The sequence below is a fragment of the Protopterus annectens genome, chromosome 2.part2, assembly GCF_019279795.1.
Source record: "Protopterus annectens isolate FY-2018-M chromosome 2.part2, PAN1.0, whole genome shotgun sequence".
Classification (NCBI taxonomy): Eukaryota; Metazoa; Chordata; order Ceratodontiformes; family Protopteridae; genus Protopterus; species Protopterus annectens.
Window position 1 is genome coordinate 339,636,393 of NC_056730.1, and position 17,535 is coordinate 339,653,927.

The window sequence follows — 17,535 nt, forward strand, 5'->3', positions numbered from 1 at the left end:
GCAGACCCATCCAAGGTAGAGATATCCGCAGGTTCCATAGTCAAAGAAGCATCTCGCAGCATACCAGCCTCCGAATGGGTCTCAGCAGAGGCCCGCGAATCTGTAGAAGCCCGCATCAGGGACTGCAAAGGCACCTCACTGAGTACCGGCGGACTGGCGACTAGCTTAATGGAAGCATCATCGGCAGTTTTGGACCTATGCAGTCTGTCTCTGTCTTTACACTTTTTTGGAAGATTGGGACTCGGATGGCTTATCAAAGCCATTTTGGAATATGGAGAACAAGAGTGAAAGAATTTAGTGGCAAAAATAGCCCGACAACAAACGGTTCGATTGTTAAACAAGGCACAAAACCGACAGTGAGGGACATCGTGGTTTGGGCCTAAACAGGTGATGCAGTGAGAATGAAAATCTCTGTGAGGTATTTGCTTTCCACAGGCAATACAATTGTTAACTTTTTCTGACATTGGTTAGAGCAAGAAAAAATTATCCCCAATGGGGTACTTAGCTTTAAAAGACTTCAGGTTTAAAACTCGAAAAATGAAAATTTCAGGTAGCGTCCGACTGGCACTTGCAAACTGCTTCTGCTTCGGGCTCCTTTTCGGCAAAAAAGACTGATGTAATGGCATCAGCTGCCTGTTTTATACCCCTGATGACCAGACATCATGGAAGAAGCAACAGCATCCGACGCAGAAATCCCAAGACTCTGTTATGCGGGTCGACTGAGGGCTACCTGCAGGCAGATAAACCCAAGTGTGATGACTGCAACAGTGAAACACGAAGAACTTCTGGTACAAGACTGACTAATTTGATATTTGCAAAGGCACACAACTGGGATGTCCTATGCCCCACTTGCTATTCCTCCTATACCTGGGACTACTAGCTATGAAGCTTTGCTTTTTCCCTTTCAAATGATATGATGTATATAAAAATGAGAAAAAATTGGCACTTCATGCAGAGGATATCCTGTTTTTCCTCAAATCCTGAAACAGACCTTAAACAATTTTGGAAAACTAGCAAGCTATATAATTTATGTGGATACAATGAAGGCCATTGGGGTGAACTGTGTTCCATGACTTGACTTGCAAGCAGGTAGGTATCTCTTTATAAATCAGACTGGCAACTTAACCTGTCTTGGAATAAAATTGGCATCCACCTTGCACAACAAAGTGGAATTCACCTTCAGAGAAATCCAAAGCCGGACAGTAAAATAAAAAAAAAACAACTGGATGGAATTTGTGCAGGTATGTTACAACAAACAGGCAATAAACTGTTTTTCCTGCCATCTGTGGCTTATTATGCCCAAGGAGACCCTGTGTCCCTCCTTTAGATATTTACAAAAGATTTAAGCAATTGATTACTGGGTTCTTATGGGTTAACACTAAGCCTAGAATGGCATGGGACATACTAAACTTCCTCTCTGTTTTGGAAAGGTTGGGGCTCATGATTTTGAACTTTACCCTGCTGCTGGAAGACTTAAGTATTCCAGTTCCTCATTACCCCAAGGTAGCCAGCTGCTAAAATAATATAGTGACAAGTCAAGCTAGGGCACCCCCTCAAAGTAATAAAGTAAATTAACTGAAGCCAGATGAATCACCTTGGATGCGGGGAGGGGGTTGACAAACTCTTATGGTAATGGACAAAGTTAAGTGGGCTTTCTCAGCTACTAACTGTCATGACTAGAAGCCTATATCAGAAGCATCTTTTTGGGAGCTATATAGAGCTCACTTCTTAGCTAGGCTGTAACAAGCTAGGGGTCTAATTTACTTGGTACAATTAGTAGTAGATGGTAGATTATTGGGACTCCAGCAATTCACCACCACACATGGTGAAGAACCTACATTTAAGGAAATATATGTGTAATTAATGACTAAAGGGAGTAAACATAAATAAGCAGAAACTAAACATGATGACTGACCCAGAAAAGTACAGTGGCTTATGTAGAACTGGGCAAGAAATGCTTAGTCATCTTTATAAAATGCTACTAACACCTAAATGAAAGATTAACAAGTTTGCCTCAACTGAGCTTAATGGTAGCTCCTTCTGGCCCTAATGTTTGCTACAAAATCCCACAAAAATCAGATTTTTTGGGTGGCACAACAAGTATTTCTACACTTCGAATATACTGCTCAGAATTCTTCCCACTGTTGAGCCATTTTTTTGGAGGTGCTTAATTCAAATTTTGGGTAATTGAACTCGCATCTTCTGGGATTGAATACCTGGCACTAAAGGGCTTTAAAAGGGACTAAAATTCTTCTTATCTTGCCTGCATTCACAAAACATTTTTTCTGACTGGCCTTACTAATCACACAATTTTTATGCAATAACTCTGTCAACATATTAACTCTGCTAATGCTAATGGCTATGAAAGCCCTCAGCACGTGTTTGAAATGTACACATACTCCAGAAGTAGGATAATGTCATTAGAATGATGAGTAACACCAGATCAATGGAGGCAGTAAAACAACACAACAGACTTAATAAGCTTTCTGTGGTCAAACTCCCTGGCAAACAGTTCTAGAAAAACTAATCCCTAGATGCCCACTTGTTTTCTTTTTTCAGATTTAAATAACACATCTCCACTTACATGACGAAATATTGTGAACTGCAGGTTTTTGATCAGACAGATTTTGTGTTTTTACCTGTTGCTCAAGTGTTATATTTAATAAAAAGGTGTTTGTAAATATAATAATAAAAATAAAGAAATGGGATAATGTAAACATAACACAATGTCTTTGAGGAGTAAGAGGGCTGAAAGAAACAGAAGGACAGGAGAAGCAGATAGTGGGGATGGGTCAAAGGAGACTAAGAAATTCCACATTGAAAAGTGTGTGCCAGAGTCCTGGAATATACAGTATCTAACAGTTCTGAAGTCCTGGAATATACAGTGTTTAACCGTGCTGAAGTGTAAGTCACTAGGGGCTTTGGAACACAGCATGGTTTCTTTCACTGGCACCATCAATTCTTATATATGTATACCAAAGTCAAGAACTTCGTTCACAGCACGCAACATTTAATCCACGAGGAAAGTTCATGAATGTCTTACTTCAGCAGTGGCTATGCAATTAAGTTAAACTTCTAATGCAACTCCCAACCAAAAACTCACCAATATAAGCTAAGCAACTGACAAATATCACACTTGTCAACTGCAGAGACTTTACTACTGCAGCAACAATGACAGACTGTAAAAACTAATGAAAACAATATATATATATATATATATATATATATATATATATATATATATATATATATATATATATATATATAGACCTACACATGGAAAAAGGTGCCACTACATGTTTAGACAAATGGTAATGGCCAGACTGAAGATAGGAGGAGGATCAGTCTTTCCAGCTACATTAAACATCTGTCATAAAGGAAGGGGCAATACCCCTAACCCCCAATGTGATAAAAGATGTAACTACTGAACGATAAAATAAAAAGTGAATCTGATAAATGAGATGGTGGTGGCAAGAAGTTGTCCGAAGAAAGACAATTTGCGAGCAACACACCACGCACTTTTATGCAAGTACAAACACCAATTATTCTTCTGGGAGAAAAAAAAAAGTTCTCATTGATTTTACTGCATCCAGCAAACCTACCACCACAAAGAACACTACAGAATGGTCACTCAAAGATCAAATATAATCATAAAATGTGCAGAAATTATGATTTTGCACAGTCCCAAAGCATCTACACACATTGCTTTACACCTGAGTTAGGTGCACATAAGATTCATAATAGGAAATGGTTAGTAGTAGTGTCAGTGACTCAACAGACTGCATACGTGCCTTTGCTACTAGAAAATCAGAAAGCTATGTCTTCTATTTACACTGCATGTAACTGGATTCATTTTCAACTGCAGACACTGCAGTGTAGCAACCTGGGTGATGGACTTCTAAGTGTGCCATCCTTTGGATGAGATATTAAACTGAATGTACAAACTTGGCACTTACCAAAATGAGTAGGGACACTCCCCATTGTCCTGGACAAATTTCTCCTTGTAGTAAAAATCCCACCTCATGTCTCTCTTGAATAGAGGCTACTAACTTAATGGGACTAAGTCAATAAAGGATAATGGAATAAAGAAGCCATCAATCAATGGGATTTTTGCAGAAAATGCTGATTATTATGGTTTGCAACAAAGGGAACGTGACAACTAAGTATCATAACTTAACAAAAATGTAAGGTGCTAGTCATTTTTTGATGTTCTTAAGGAATCTAGGAATGATGGAGGGAATCAATATGCAACTACGCATACAAAACGAAAACAATGCAATGAAAGTTGTTTTTTTGTCTATAGATTTATTCCAATTGACTGCAGATTTTAGCACATGCATCTGTAAATTGTCCAAGAAACACCTGATTATCTCACCTGAACTGGGTACTTCTGGCTCCCATACATAACATATTGAGGTGCAAGGCTGTAGATCATGTAGCTTGTGTGAAGGACAATTAGTAGTAGTATCATGCAAAGAAACAGCAGAGCCTGAGGTCGAGTTCGTCCTGGTCTTATCTTATACAGCTTGGGATAATAAATAAAACAAGTTAGTATAATGCAAGATTTGTAATTATAGAGTAAAAATGTTTTAGTTAGTTTTATTTGAAATCTGATACCCAGCATATTCTGGGAACACATTCTAAGTAAAAGAAGAACTAGTTGCAAAGGTTCAACTACTAATCCAAATATAAATGTACTGACTGCTTTCATCCCTTAGGGGAAGGCCTTGGGGTTTGTTCCTAGAAAAGAAGGAACTTTGGTGGCAATTGTATCTGAATGCAATAACAGCACTGGGTTTATGAAATAGTGTCCATTTCTAGTCTAATGAAATTAAAGGTGTATTATAGGGTCTATACTACATCATCAAACGCTTAAAAAAGCAAACAATGATTAATTGACTCCATGTAAGTGAAAGCTTACAATGTCGAAATCTCAGAACAGTGATTTTTTTCCAAGGGAAAAAAATTGCTGTTCCAAAAAAAAAAAAAAAAACCTTAACCTTTAAAAATTACATAAAGTGGGGGACTTCTCCCCCCACACCCCCCCTACTTAAATATACCAACTCTGAGATTGCACTACAGTGCAGAAAACAGCAAAGTAACAGAAGCGGCCAAGCAAATTCTTTCCCAGGAAAAGAATTCGCTTAAAAGCCGCTTTGCTATTTTGCTTTTTCGTTCTTTTACGTTCGATCAAGACGCATTCGACAGAATGCGTCTTCAATCACGTAATAGGAACCCATATTATAGGTAATTTTAGAATGATGGCAACATAGTTTTCATAACTTTGTTTACTTTTTTAAGCCTTATTAGTCTTTCTTATGTATAATCAAATAAAAAGATTTTATTACGTGTACAATTATTTTAGTGAGATGGTTGTTATTTTAGCATAGATGTAAGTTTTAAATCTAAAATTCTGGAGCATTAATTTTTTAATGATTTACTTAGGTAATTAAAGCATGTGATTTGTTTGACTTATTTATAAGTTCATAGGTTGGTACTAGGCTATCGGCCCTAGGGCCTATACAAGCCTAGCCATAACAATTCCCTGGCTATTTCTTCCCACACTATTTACTTCCCTGGACCCTTGTCGAGCAGGGCAACTGACGTGATCCCCGGGGTGAATTTCCTTTCTCCCATCCAATCGTCAGTAGCAGGTTTTTAACGGAGTTCATTCTGATGACGTAACATGAAACTAAAAGACAAAAGTGCTCAATAAATTTATATTTGGATTAGTAGTTGGACCTTTTTGACAGGCTCTTATTTTATCAGTTTGTGGTTTCTGAGTCATGATTAACACATTCTAAGTAGCCGTGATACCATACAAAGGAATAAAAGAGTCTGAAGTCTAGTTTGCCCTGGTCTTATCTTAAACATTTTGGATGTCATAAATGGAAAAAGCTCGTATAATACATGACCTATACTTATAAAACCCTACATTTTCAGTCAGTGTATATGAAATCTGATCTTCAGCATACCCTGGAAACACACCATCATTTTTAGCATACTCAAAACAAGGAAACATATAAAAGCAGTCTTTACAAAATTATATTCCAACAAGTCTCAAGATTTTCAAGCAGTTTACTTCCACTGATATTCTTGTTTTAGCGGAGGAGAACAGAGATCTTCCTAGAATAGCCACAGATATTGCAGGAAAATATTCTTGAAGTGAAATAAACATTTAAAGCTCTTTTAGAAAGTTATGAATACCTACTAGCTTTCCCTGACTAGTATAGTATTGCTCTGATTCTTTAATTATTAAATACATTTTCTTATGACTGTAAATAAGAAAAACTTTCATAACAAAAGGATTCTTCAAGAGAAATCTCATAAAAACAGATAAATTATTTTTTACCAGCAAAGCCTTGCGTCTTCAATCTATGATCAGGGATTTGGATGGTTAGTTATCAGATAACAAGAGCTTTTACTGGCTCAAGGCTAGCCCCTATCCCAGCATGCCTAGCGGCAGTTACCCAGATCTCGTTTGTGATAACCCAGCACTACACCTTATAAATAGACAAGATATATAATCTACTTTACATATCCAATGACACCTACATATAAAGGTGTGACCCCTCCACAATAGTAATGGTAGTAGACAGACTAACCATAAGGTATGGTATAAAGGAAACCCAGCCAGTATAACCAATAGAAGAAGGGATTCCTCTCGATCCTCCAGGAAGGGGGAAGGAGGTGGGATGCAAAAAGGAAGGCGAGATCAAGGACAATAAAAGTACAGTTGTGTACCTACCATAAATGTAGATGTTCGAGTGTATTCACTGTTGCATGCTTTGCCCAATGTAACAGGTAAGGTATTGAAACACATATACCCTTTTTTCCTAGCAAAATTATCTTCTGATGTGACAGCCTCAAGAATATAAACTCTTTCACATTTCGCAATCTCAACTGTCATAATGGTTATTCAACTATTTTTTTAAGAGGGATCATTGGTTAGGCACACTATGTGCCCCAATAGCATTATATCATCTTTTAGAATGTTTGTATTCTTTGACACCGTGTCAAACATTAACCCATCATTCCGAAGGGCACCCAATACTCAGATTTACCACACTACCAGTCAAATCACTTGTGTGAAAAAGGCTGCCAATGAAGTATCTGTAAACATTCTGAGCAATGGTTACTCCTCCCAGATGGCAAGCGTCAATAAGGAAATAGTATAACTATGAGTTACACAGTGTGAGATCACCATAACCTATACTAAACAATCAATTTCCAATAAATCAACTATTCATTATAGCAAAACTCATTCGACTGAATGAGAACATGCCAACAAAATACACATGCGCACACAAAAAAAGTAGTCTTTTTGCAGGGGAGTAAGCCCCCTATACCCCTTCACATGCCTGCTATTGTAAATAAATCAACTTTGAGATAACACAGCAATGTGGAAAAAAAGGCAAATTTCCTTGTCCCATTCTGTGTGATCTTGCACAGAACACATACAGTTCCACAAATCACTAATAGTGTAAGTTACTCTAGTAGAAAGATTCAAAACTGTATGAGCTATACATGTTTAATCAACTATATGAAAGTAAGAAACTTTGCTGCAATGCAGTAAGTACAATTGTTGACCATGTGTATCTTGACATAGCAAACTGCACAGGAGCACCATGTTTGAAGAAATTCAAATGTGTTCAGTCATGTTACGTGGTCAACTACTGTTTACTGTAAACTACTGTAGTAAGGGGGGAGCTTTCATCTCTCATTAGCCCCCAGCTTTCAAAAAGCTGAAAGGAGTGGAGAGTAACATCCCCCTTGCTAAAAAAATGATAGAGACCAGACAAACAGTAATTTACATCAATCCATTGTACATATTTCTATTTTTAAAGTTCCATTTTGGGTAATATACTTTCCAAGATCCTGTCAAGAAAGACAGGATTGCCAATTTTGTGTGGTTACTTGTGAGTTACATACACTTTTAACAAGAAGCACGCATGAAATTGTACTGTTAATTTTTTACAAAGCATATTTTTGAAATAGAAAGCTTATTTTGCATTGTTAGAGAACATTTTACACTGTGAGTATAGCCATGCATCACTGCTGTGTTAGAATGATCTTGCACAGTGAGCATGACTTCTCTTCTTACATTATGAAAATGACCAAACATAACTAACTTCTGCCAATCTAGTAGAAGAAACCACTGCCACATTCTGCCCTACAATAAAACAACATGAACCACCTGCAACAAACATTTTAGCTGAGCAACACACGCAGCAGGATTCATGTCTAGGTTTGCCAAATGTGTATGATGCAACACAGCCTGTACACCCAGCTAAAATACAAAACAGGTTATGAGAGTGTGGGAAGGTTTACGGAAATCTGCATTTGAGAGTTGTGATGATAAAACATTAGAGACAAGAGTGCTATAGTGTAAGATGACAATGAAAACACAAATCAATGCTGACAAATGTGTGTAGGTCCTACTAAACTATTATCTGAGAGGAGGAAAATGAATACAGATGCTCAAAATACAGAAGACTGTGAGCAATGCACCTCAGCTGTACTATGTGCACACTTTAAACATCAATACAGTGTATACATGTGGAAAGGTTTCTCCGCTGTGTTATGCAGTTTAGCTGCACCAAGAGGGAGCTGGAGACCAGAAACAGCCTTTGCACACTACTTATAATAGAGAAAACGTATTTGGTGGGGGCTATTACTCACACTAGCTTATCTGCAATCAGACTGCTATGCTGTATGTTGAACAGAGTGTATTACAAAATGTGTTGTAGAAACAAATTAATTGTGTTTAGACTGCACAGAAAATGTGCAAAGGTACTGTACACACTTTCAATGTGTGTGTGTGTGTGTGTGTGTGTGTGTGTGTGTGTGTGTGTGTGTGTGTGTGTATGTGTGTGTGTGTGTATACATGCACATGTGCACATTAACATGTGTGGACAAGGTTTGTGTCTGCTACACAGCAAGCACTACAAAACTGTAGAAAACCTACTGTGCAAGAATGGGTGTTGCAATTAAAGTTTTGACAGCTGCATGTTGTGTACATCACTTGTATCTACTTACAGACTGGGTTTCTGTGTGTGATGCAACTGTATTATGTTGAGTACACACAGTTGTGTTAGGAACTTACAATAACTGTAGATGTTCAAGTAGAATCATTTTGCAATAGTAATTCTTGCTATTCTGGACTGCAGAGCCTGACAGCCAGTCCAAATACCACAGCTGTTGTCCCGTCCTCCCCCTGGTCCAGTGGACTCCCTTACCTTTCATTGTCAGGACTGTGGAATAAAGGGACATCAGCAAGCCCAAATGTCAGATCTTTCTTGTCTTATCAGGTTCAAGAGTTGCTCCTAGGGCCACAGGATGACTCACCCAAGGATGACTCATCCCAGGTGGGAAACAATAACTAGAAGACCCTCAAACCTGGCTCTCTAAGCTTCTGTTGCAGACATCTGTGACAGTTATGTGCCTGATTTTTTAGGAGAGATGAAGATGCTGGAGGACAGACAGGGCCCCACCACCAAACCAAATGTGTCCTACAGATAGAAAGGATGGAATGAGTACTATAACAGTGAAGCTACCTAGATAGCTACAATTACTGCAAGTGCCTAAAACAAATGTACTGTGTCCTTTGTGATTCACTGAAACAGCACCCACTCTTGTAATGAGTCCCAGAGCTTCAGAGTCAAATGGTGGCTGGCCTGTTGGAATAGCAGGGAACACAAGACCCTGAAAAATAGCTGTGACAAAGTCTGCCCTGACCCTTGAAATACTGGCTAAGCTGTAAAACTTGGCAAGTGTTTGTACAAAAGACCAGACGGCTGCTTCAAAAACGCACTGCAAAGTGTTTCACTCTGAGGAAGGCTATAGTGATAACTGTGGCCCTGGCAGAATATTTCATTTTACCTGCTTCTGGTTTGCCATGATGAGTAGAACATAAGGTAACACAGTGTACTTTCCACTTAGAGATGGTCCATTTGTCATCAGATTTTCCTCTTCTGCCATTAGCAAAGAAAATAAAGTGCTCATCAGACTTTCTACATAGGATTTCTCTGTGCAAGTAGAATCATTAGTATCTGAGGAGATCAAGTGAGTGCAAAATTCTTTCACCCTTATTATGAGGAAATGGGAAAAATACAGGAAGGTGGATTTCCTAGTTTTATCAAAAATTCTGTAAACACTTTAGGCATAATGCAAGAATAGGCGGGGTGCTGAACCTACCCTTTTGAATTACCAAGGAGGGCTCTTTGCAGATGGCAGCTTGCAATTCTGAAATCTGTCTAGCTGATCTCAAAGGTATTACTGAGGAAAGCTTTTAGCTGAAACCGGTCTAATAACCAGCTTTTTGAAGTTTAAATAAACCTTTTTGTTTGACTCTCCAAGGTGCTGGCATTTTTTGTTTTCTGATCTCAATGCTACCAGAAAGTAAGTCTTCCAAGAAAGAAATTTTACTGGAGTGAAAGCAGTCAGTTCATAGAGAGACAAAGTAATTTCTTCATGTACAAAGTTCACATCTCATGGTGGCAATCTCTTTTTTCAGGTGGGCGTTAAGGTTCAACACCCCTTTGATGTAGTGTTTCATGACCAACTATAAGAAAATTGGTGGGGCTTAAAGGCAGACAGACAGAAATGGGTTATTCTTCTACCTTCAGGGACTCTCACAACAGCCTCATTTTGTATAAGTTTGGTTTTAAGTTGGGTTTTCGAAGTAAAAAAAAAAATCCACTTGAAACAAACTCAAGGTTATGCTGCTTAATGCGAGAGCCTAAACAGAAACTGCACTCCCTGGAAGCACTCCTCACCTTGAAAGATGCTGACATCTATGCAGTCACTGAGACATGGTTCAAGGCTGCACACAGCACCTCAGTCGTGCAAGGCTACAATGCCTTCCATAAATTCAGACCCCAAAACGAGCATGAAAGAACCAAAGGTGGAGATGTAACCATCTTCATTAAAGCCAAATCTAGCTACAGGTCCCCCACCATGAACCAAGACAAGCACACCACTGACCTGGACCTACAAGAGCCAGTCATCATACAGCCAAACATTTTGGTCATGGAAAATTTCAACTATCCCTCCACTGACTGGGTTACATACACTAGCACAAGCATGCTCACCCTGAGGTTCCGGGGACTTTATCAATACATGTACTAGAACAGCTAGTCTGCACTCCAAACATCAAATGTCCTAGACTCAGTACTCTCCAAAATGGGGGGTGGGGTGTCACTGCATTACACCCTGTGTGTTGTCCACCCTGGTAAGGTCAGACCATAAATCTGTCTTCGTTCAAAATAACAATTAGACCTGGCACTCCCACAGGAGCAAAAAAAAAAAAAAAAAAGAAAAATTTCTCTAAAGCAAACTACAGCCTATGAGGCAATGGTATAAAAAGTTTCAAACCCCCCCTGCTGATGCAGCCAACAATAACTCCTATGCAGAGGAGTATGCCAATGCTCTGTATAATGACAAACAACTGCAGAGACTCAGCTTTATCTGACTGGATCAAAACCAGGTCCTCCCAATAAAACAAGCAACCCTGGTGGACCTCAAGTATAAATATGTTATATAACAAAAGGAATAAACTGATGTCTAAGAACAAGAGGGAACTTACTCAGCAAAAGAATACCCTCCACAGCGTAAACAAGCAAATCAGATACCTTGTAAAGTCCTCTAAAGCTAGTTACAAGGCTAAATTAGCATTCCTACCTAAGGATAATCATAAGGCATTCTTTAGCTACTTCTGAAATCTAAAAGGGAACTCCCAACTAGTGAATGATACCTCTCATACTGAACCTGAGGAAAATGCTAACCTGCTGGCTGACAGATTTGGTGCAAACTTCAACCCCCTCTGTCCCCACCAGTCATACCCCAAAGCATACCTGACATCAGTCATTTACCTAATATCTCCAAACAGCAGAACATATCTGCATTATCCAACAACAAAAATATGGCCTCTATGAGATCAGACAACGTTCCAGGCTTCTTACTAAACAATCTAAAACAAGACGCAGCGGAACCACTTGGCAATCTTTAATCTCAGCCTGAGCAATGGCTTTGCTCCAGCAGAGTGGAGAACAGCAACAGTAATACCCTTGCATAAAGGGAGTCCATCAACTGGCACTGGGAACTATAGATCTATAAGCATAACCAGCCTTATCTGTAAGTCCATGGAAAGAATCATCATGGACCTTATCAACAAGGACAAGGATGACCTTCAAACTCTTGACCTGACCCAGTTTGACATTAAGGGTAGATCATACCTACTGAACCTGGTGGACTTCTTCAAGAATGTCACCAAAGCCCTGAATGAAGGCAAAACAATACATACCACCCATCTTGATTAGTCAAACCTTTTGACACAATCCCCCACTCAGGTATCATTGAGAAACTCTCCCAGCTGGGGATTACCCCATACATGACTAGATGGGTAGCCAACTGGCTTACTGACAGAATGCATACTGTCAAAGTTGGGGATTCCACCTCTACCAGTAGACCAGTTATCAGTGGTGTACCAAAAGGACCTATGCTGCGCCCTCTACTGTTTGGAATCTATTTCGCAGAAATTCAGACGAAAGTACATGGCCTGTGGCTTACCAAGTTTACCGATGATTGCAAACTGGGCACAATCATTGAGTCCTGGCACAACGTTAACATATTACATGGACTAAAAAAAAGTGCATTATCATCCTGTTTGGCAAAGTGGAAATCCCTACAATTTACAACACTGACAGCACCCCCCTAAGCTCAAACCCTGTGGTGCGACATTTGGGAAAACAGGTTTACAGCAATCTAAACTTCAATCACCATGTGTCCACCGTAGTAAGGAAAGCCTTCTATGATGCGCATCTCAAAAGTAAGGGCCTCACATCCAAGACGAAGGATGTTAAAACTTCTCTGTATTTGACCCACATCAGATCACATGCATGTACATCGCCAGACACATGCAGCAGCTGGAGAGACCATACACGTTTCTCACCAAGAAAACTCAGGGCCTCCAAAACATGACCTACATGGAAAGACTGAAAGCTCTGTCACTGTACTCTGTATCCTACAGGCTGCTGAGAGGTGACTTTTGCCTAGTCTACAGAACAGTCTCTGACCCTGCCTTAATGGAAATGCTGCACATCTGCAAATCAAATGGGACAAGAGTCACTCGCTCCAAAGACCCCAACCTATCCTATGACATTAACAAAACATGCTCGACAGACAGATATCTTCCAGAGATTGTCATTGCTCTGGAATAAACTCCCAATTCACATGAAGCAGAGCTCCTCAATGACCCTATTCAACCGCAACCTAGAGAATTGGACAGGAAACTGTAAATTCATCCAGGGGGTGGCGCCTATATCCCTCATGGATAGGGGCAGTCGGTGCTGATCACACACTTACTCTCTGAATAACAACCATCTAACCAAGGCCAATCAGGGAACATGGGTATATGCCTGTCTTACAAGGCATCCACAAACCCCACAATTATGAATCTCCTACATATTTGTAAGTCAAAGAGTTCCAGAAATACAAGGTCTAAGGACCTTAATTTTGTCTGTGACTTAAACAGAACATTCTGGAGAGACAATTGTGTGTCCCAGAGACTGCCCCTGCTATGGAACATATCCATGTGAAGTCTATCACTCAGGTAAAGCACAACCTAGACAAATGGATAGTGAACAGGAAATTTACTCCAGGCCTGGCACCCTTATGGATAGAGGTTGCTTATAAAAGCCTGGCCTTCAATGTACTATTTGTATGCAGGACATCATTATTCTTTTGGGAAAACTTGACTAGGCTTAGAAAGCCCCCCCTCCCTCGAGTCATGAGTCTAGTAACAGTCTATGTATCTATAACATGGCTAGGCTTGTAAAGGCCCTACGGCCATTAGTCTAGTAAACTCCAATAAACCTATGAACTCCTTTGGTCTTCATAATGTGCCTGAAACAGATGAGAGTTAAATCACGGACAATGTCAGCCTTAGAGTCAGAAAGTTGAAGTGAACGATCAACCCCTTCTAATTCAAGAGATCCACTTGCTGAAGATAGAGAATCAATTCTTCCCTTGTTAGTCTTAGCAGAAGGGAGAACCAATGTTGCCTTGGCCAAAAAGGTGTTATAAGTAGCACTCTTGGCTTACCCTCCCTTATATTTTGGAATACCCTGGGAATCAAGAGTTCATTAAGGAAAGCATATAGACATGCAGCTTCCCTTGGATTGATAAAGCCTTTGTCACTCAGGCTTCTTTTGTTTGCAACAACATTAAGGTACAATATTTTTTCAGTAATCTGTTTTCTGCAGCAGCTACTACCGATGGCCCTGAGGGATCCATGGCTTCCCTCTACTGACAGCTTGCCACTCTTATGTAGCAACTCCTTTTCCTCTTAGGCTTTGGTGTTCTTTTGTTTAGGGTAAAAGGGACAGCCCTTTCTGGAATACATTATGTGACTTCTGTGGTTGGGAATGCAAAAGGTTTTTCACGGACTACATTGTTTTCACCTGTTTTTCAGCTTCTTAATCAAAAGAGATGCTCCAAAGGGGTGTCCAGTGGCTCTGCTTTCCTATGTTTTGCAAGGGGCAAAGTCCACAGTTAAGCAAGTCTCCTAACCACAAACTTTGAAGCAACTGCCCTGCAGGATGGATTACTGCATCATAGCCATATTTCGTGGACTGTCTGGGAATCTGGTTACTGAGGCTGGGTAAGTCGCATCTCCCTTCTAAGATTCTGTTCTTCTGCCCCATCCATATTCTGTCTCAAATAATCAAGGAGAGACTACATTTTAACATGTAAGACTGGCAGTTTAGGTTTCCTAACAGTCAAGGTACTGAGGTATATGTCCGTCTCAAAACAGTGAAGTACTGTATTCATCCGGTCAGTGAAAACTAGGTCCCTTGCTGGAATAATGGACATGTCTGCTGGATCAGCAAGCAAGTTCTTATACAGACATTTGTGGGAGACATGGACCCTGCAAAGCTGTCTGGCTTCTTCGGGGCAGGGGTTTGGGAATCAGTTTGCAAGGATGCATTATAAAGGCCATCATCCAGAACTTGCAAGTCTGGAGAGATGGCCAGAGTGTTGGGTTTTGGCAAGCCTAGAAAATGTCTGTATCAGATCCAAGTCTGAGAGAACTCATTAGCTTCTAATAAAAAGATCTCCAACTTGTGAAAGGTATCTCCAAACAACACATTCTTGGGAGATGATGAAGAGGAACGTGTGCACTTGTTGTTACATTTCAAGTAGGAGGATGGAAACAATTGGTTCACATATGCTAATTCCTCCACCTCGGAATCTAAGGTGTTTGAATCCCTATGAGGAAAAGGTTCCCCTTTCCTTTTAGAAGACATTACCTGTAACATTGAAGGTTCTTCAGAGTTTGGCTGTCCAGATTATAAAAATCTCCCAAGTCTTAAGCCACCTGAAGAGATAATATATAGGAATCTGGATGGCAGGTGAGAGCTGAGGCCCAGTCAGCACTAGCTGGGGCAAGCCAAACAGTGAGTTTTTGCTTTAGTATCTTAGACTGTGTTTGGAAGTGCAACAAGACATCAACTGGTCTCCTTTGACTTCCTCCAGTACCAACAGCTGGAGACACTGCCCTCGCTACTGCAAATGATAGCACACGTGTCAGACCCAAATGCTTGTAAACAGGCCATGGGTCTGATCAATGTCAAAGCAGCTCCAACTCATAAAGATGCTCTAGCTGTTGTAGGTGTGGTAGCCTTCAGTGGTGTAGCATTAGAGGCCTTGGCCAATGAAGGCACTGGGTAAGAGAGCTGCAAAGCCACCTCATTGACACCAGCATCCTTGAACTTAGATGATTATGGACTATTAAACTCTTAAGTGGTTCTATCTTCCTCCCAAAATCACTTCTTCAGATGCATCGCTGAGGGTTGCTTTACATACGGGTAGTCAGAGAAAGAGCTAACAGGCACTACACTGGACTGAGACCAGACCTGGGTCCTGTTCAATGATAAGGGCTCCTGGAGTGATTCCACCCTACATTTACTGGTCTGCAGGTTAAATAATCCATAAAGGGGACAACTGTGCACAGTGTGCTCCAGGCCCAAGTAAAAAAGACCCAATTTGTGGGAGTCTCCATGTTGTATTTGCTTCCTACACTTAATACAATTTGGTCATCAGATGAGTAGCTAATTATTCTTCTACCCAAGAACATACCCTGATCTAGTCCCCCACTCTGCAAAGTTGAGCAGAAAAAAAACTCTATGCACAAGGACTGCTAAAGCACCTAAATTATTAAAAAAAAATAAACACACAAAAGTTTTTCCTTCATTTGTTTTAAACCAACAAGCAGATGCTGCAGTTTATTCCACATACAGTGCACTAAGCAATTCAGTTCTGAAAACCAATGCAATACCAGCATTTCTGTGCCGGTAACTGAACTGCACTGAATACTGATCGGAATCTGCCAATCACACTACCTAGCACCTCACACCCAGAGTGGCTCCCTACTTTGTTCCAGCCTAGCTACACTACTGTTGGTCACCAACATCTACAATGCAACATTACAGCCAAACACAATAGGAAAAAGATATAAAATTTCCCCAGTGACGTACTTAGCCAGAATATTGAGTACACCAAACCAGGAGGGTGAAGAGAAAAAAACTCTGGTATCTGGGCTAGCCATTAGCCTCCAGCAAGCAGGAACCCCAAAGGTCAGTCCTGCAACACAGAGTCGGGAAGATCATCAGCCCAGTCCTGAATGACAGAACAACTACAAGGCAACTGTGTTCCAGCCACAGGCAGGTTTCAGGAATGATATATTTTGCTTAAAACATAAAGTATGCTACTATACATATACATATGCCTGATCACAAACTGTGCAGTGTTAGTTTTGGGGGGACTGCCTTGTGCTTGGGATTGGCTAATACTGGCAATGGAAGGTATTGCACACATTTTAGGGCCCTGACTGGGGAATATCATTAGCACATAGCTGTAACTGCACTATTGTATCAGATTAGGTGATAACCGGAGTGCTATGAATTGCATTATCAGTGATACTCATGCACTACAGATAATTTCATAGATTTTACATACCCCAGGCAAATCCTAATCACCTAGTCTTAGGCAGAAACGAGTCCCAGTATACACTATTTAGGGATATTGTAGCTCGTTTTTCTTTACATTTGCCAGAGTAACAACCTTACACGATGTATAACATTTCTTAAGAACCTCGCTTGCAGACCACAATGATCTCATTTGCAGATCACTTACCCCACAAATAGTTATTAGTCACCAGGTAAAGTAGGATTTACATGTTCTCCAACTACGTCACACATCTGCAGCAGAAAGTATCAGTGCTTTAAAAATAAGCAATAGCTCACTACTTGCTTTCCAATAAGGCAGCAATTTTAACAGAACAAGAACTAATTTTCTAGCAAGGATTAAATGAATAATTGCAAGATAAAACTTTAACAATGAATACTTGAAAAAAATATAATACAAAGTCCACAACTATTTCTAAATCAATCTAAAACAGCTAAGTTTAGTCAGGATTTGAATTCTCCCCCTCTTCAATAAGAAGCATTATAAAGTCCTTCTAATACAGGTCTA

General features: G+C 40.0%; 1 protein-coding gene across 1 annotated transcript in view; it reads right to left on the bottom strand.

Annotated features, from left to right (window-relative positions):
• LMBRD1 (LMBR1 domain containing 1) overlaps nucleotides 1–17,535 on the bottom strand; it is a 2,226,796-nt gene that overhangs the window by 676,002 nt on the left and 1,533,259 nt on the right. The window contains exon 13 of the mRNA XM_044063893.1: nucleotides 4,376–4,525. Coding sequence (XP_043919828.1) covers nucleotides 4,376–4,525 — 150 coding nt within the window. The remainder of the gene's footprint in view (nucleotides 1–4,375; nucleotides 4,526–17,535) is intronic.